General features: G+C 39.4%; 1 protein-coding gene across 1 annotated transcript; it reads left to right on the plus strand.

The window, feature by feature from the left end:
* Window positions 1-449: 449 nt before the first annotated feature.
* LOC111645966 (patr class I histocompatibility antigen, A-5 alpha chain-like) lies at window positions 450-3,091 on the plus strand (the record flags this gene model as incomplete). Its single annotated transcript, XM_023395320.2, has 3 exons — window positions 450-584; window positions 802-1,062; window positions 2,964-3,091. Coding segments are annotated over exons 1-3 (438 nt in total), but the record flags the coding sequence as incomplete, so codon positions are not given.
* Between the last annotated feature and the right edge of the window lie 6 nt (window positions 3,092-3,097).

Genomic DNA, 3,097 nt, shown 5'->3' on the forward strand with positions numbered 1-3,097 from the left:
AATATGAATATTACTTGACTCTTCAATACTCTCACAGAGGAGTTTGATGGATGATCAATATCAGTGTGAACTCTGAGCAGTTAGCTCCCAGACAACTTTAGCTTAGCTTAGCATGAGGGAGAAAACAGCAGAGCAGCATCTCTGTTGAAGGTGACCTCTAACAACTTCAGAGCTGGATGACATGTTGTTTTTTACACTGTGCACATGATCACACAGAGACTTGTTGACCTGTTATGTTAATACAGATGAGTTTTTACCCACAATACACTGCTTTCCCCGCTCTTCTGAAAGCTGATAGGTCAGTTAAGATGAACTCTGTGGATCCTCCTCAAACATGAAGAAATAGCCTGTGTTTTCCTGATGTGACGTCATGTGATGTCAAAGTGGTGAAAATATTTCCTTAATCTGCAGTTTATTCAGCTCTGAGCTTCCATTAAAATGAATCCAACAGCTCCTTTCATCCCCTTTCTGAGTTTCCCCTGACTAAGCCCCACCCCCCTAAGCAGCTGAATCTTCCGTCTTTTATCCAAACAAGATGGAAAAGTTATTTTTCTTGCTTCTTCTCTGTCTCGGTTCATCAGCAGGTAGGATCACGTTTTACATATTTATTTCACTCTTTCTCTCTCTACTTCTTTACTCTGCATTTTTCTCCTGCGTCACACTCCTGCATGATTTAGTTTAACTTTCACTTCAGCTTGATAATACAATCAACAAACAAGTTTTAACTGGATCCTACTGAATACATTATATTTATGATGATTGTAAAGTCTATTAATTCTCAAAACCTTGTTTGTCCCACAGTGAAACACTCCCTCAAGTATGTTCTCACTGCGTCTTCTGGAGTCACAAACTTCCCACTGGTTATGTCTGTTGCACTGGTCGATGATATTCAGATAGCTTACTGCGACAAAGAGTTGTTAGAGCTAAGGGACTGGTTTAAAAATTATTTAGATACCGACCCTCAGCATCTGGCGTGGCACAAAGCAGAGTGTCATGAGATTCTGCCGAACCTCTACAAAGCCAGGATCTCCAATTTGAAGCAGCGCCTCAACCAAAGTGATGGTACAGTGTGTTTTTATATTTTATTGTGAACTGTTATACATGTGTTTTAATACTTTATTTTCCACTACTCATTAATTCACTGATTATATTTTTCCTGAACATGAAATATTCAGAGTTAAACTGCAGGAGGAGACATGGTGAGAAACAATATGTTATTCAACAAAATTCAAAATACTTATTCAACAAAAGTAGCAACAGAAAATCACGCAAAAGGGGGGAAAATACTAGACTTACAATATTGCTAGAAAATAAAGAGCCAGGACTGCAAAAACTCACGGAAAGATCTGTTAGCAAAATGCTGCAATAGAAAAACACTAAGAGACACAGCAGAGCGGGGAAGATCTACTCGGAAGCGATGTCACGAGGCGCTTGGTCTGGAATGCAATAGTTCCGCACAGGAGCCAGAGCGTGAGTGGTTTTTAAGTAGGGACTTAATTGCCGATGGAAGGCAGGTGTGCTTCATGAGCCTCGCTCCCGAGTCGATCGGCCCCGCCTCTCTGCATCGACCTGCTGAGAGGGATTACACCAAAATCAAAATCACACAAAATCAGAACCATAACACAATAACGATGTAACGATGAGGAATTATTTAGCCGATCATAGCATCGGCTGTGTCAGACAGTGAAAATTACCGTAAATATAAATGTATTGGCTGTATTGGGACGGTTAGCAAAGGTAACCCTTTAATTTACGGCCCGTTAGTTATGTAGTAATGTCACGATATTACCAAGAAATAAGAGTTTAGAAAAGTCAGTAATATCAGTGCAATGGCAAGTTGCAGGACAATTCAACTATAAAACTAAAGTAAAGTAAGTAAAGTAAAATTACAGCAGAATAAAGAGGGTTGGTCTTTAATTATATGGAGTTTAATTGAAGATGAATAATTTTTGTAATGGAGTAGGTTACAGATGAATATACTATTAAAAATGTAATAAGTAGTGTAACTGTTTTAATTACTTCATCAAAGAAATGCCACTTGTTACATGTCATTACTTTTCAGAACCTCTGTTTCTGTTGAAATTTCACAACCTAATGACCTGTCCAAGATATTATTTAATGACAACACAATGCTGAATGCAGTGAATGTTAGATCTCACACCTATCACCTGTCTGTCCCGTGTTATATGCCATAGGAAGGTGTTACTGAAAGAAAAATATTCAATATAACCCCTTTATATACAATACATTCAGATGTAGCCCTATTTTGATTAGTAGGCTATAGGGTAGGACGATATAATGAATATGAACACAATGAATCGCGACTTGTTCCTTGTGGGATGTAGTGAATGACTACTATGAATATTAAGTACAAATTGTCACATCAGCGTTTTAAGACATGGCATGAAAGTTGCTTTGGCGGCTCGCTTCTCTCGCTCTCTCCCACGGGTGTCTCTCCCCCACCAGAAAGCTCTCCTGGGTTTGTGTGTGTCACATAGGTGATGTGTGTGTCTTTTTGAATCTGAAGTGGAGGGAAACTGGTGTTGATGAATTTGGTTGTGATTTCCACCTTTTGCCATTTTGAAATTGTTCCAATAGAAACCAGTAATGATTATTCAGTAAACAGGGATGTTTTAATGCAGACACATGAAGGTAACAGATCAGAAACAAAGAAGGAGGGGAACAAGTAGCTGTTGTCACATGATGATCACAGACGACGGGAACAGAAAGTTAACATGAGACTCAACATAGACTCTGCTCCCTGACTCACTGGAGCCTTAGCTATGATCCACCTTCCTTCCAATGGAGGCAAGACACTGGAAGCAATAACAGAGAGAGTCAAACAATCACATTACTACGCAGCACCATAACACAACACACATTTATTAAAGATCATCTTTCCAGTGGAGAAATCATCTGTACATCACTGTTAACTTCAGTCTCTGTGTCTGTCTCTGTCTCAGATGTCCACATTTTACAGAGGATGAGTGGCTGTGAATGGGACGATGAGACTGGAGAAGTTGCTGGTTTTTCACAGTTTGGTTATGGTGGAGAAGATTTCATATCATTGGACATGAACACACTGACATGGATCGCT

The sequence above is a fragment of the Seriola lalandi genome, unplaced genomic scaffold (genome assembly GCF_002814215.2).
Source record: "Seriola lalandi dorsalis isolate HSWRI2012SDOR001 ecotype SW California unplaced genomic scaffold, Sedor1 jcf7180002026235, whole genome shotgun sequence".
Classification (NCBI taxonomy): Eukaryota; Metazoa; Chordata; class Actinopteri; order Carangiformes; family Carangidae; genus Seriola; species Seriola lalandi.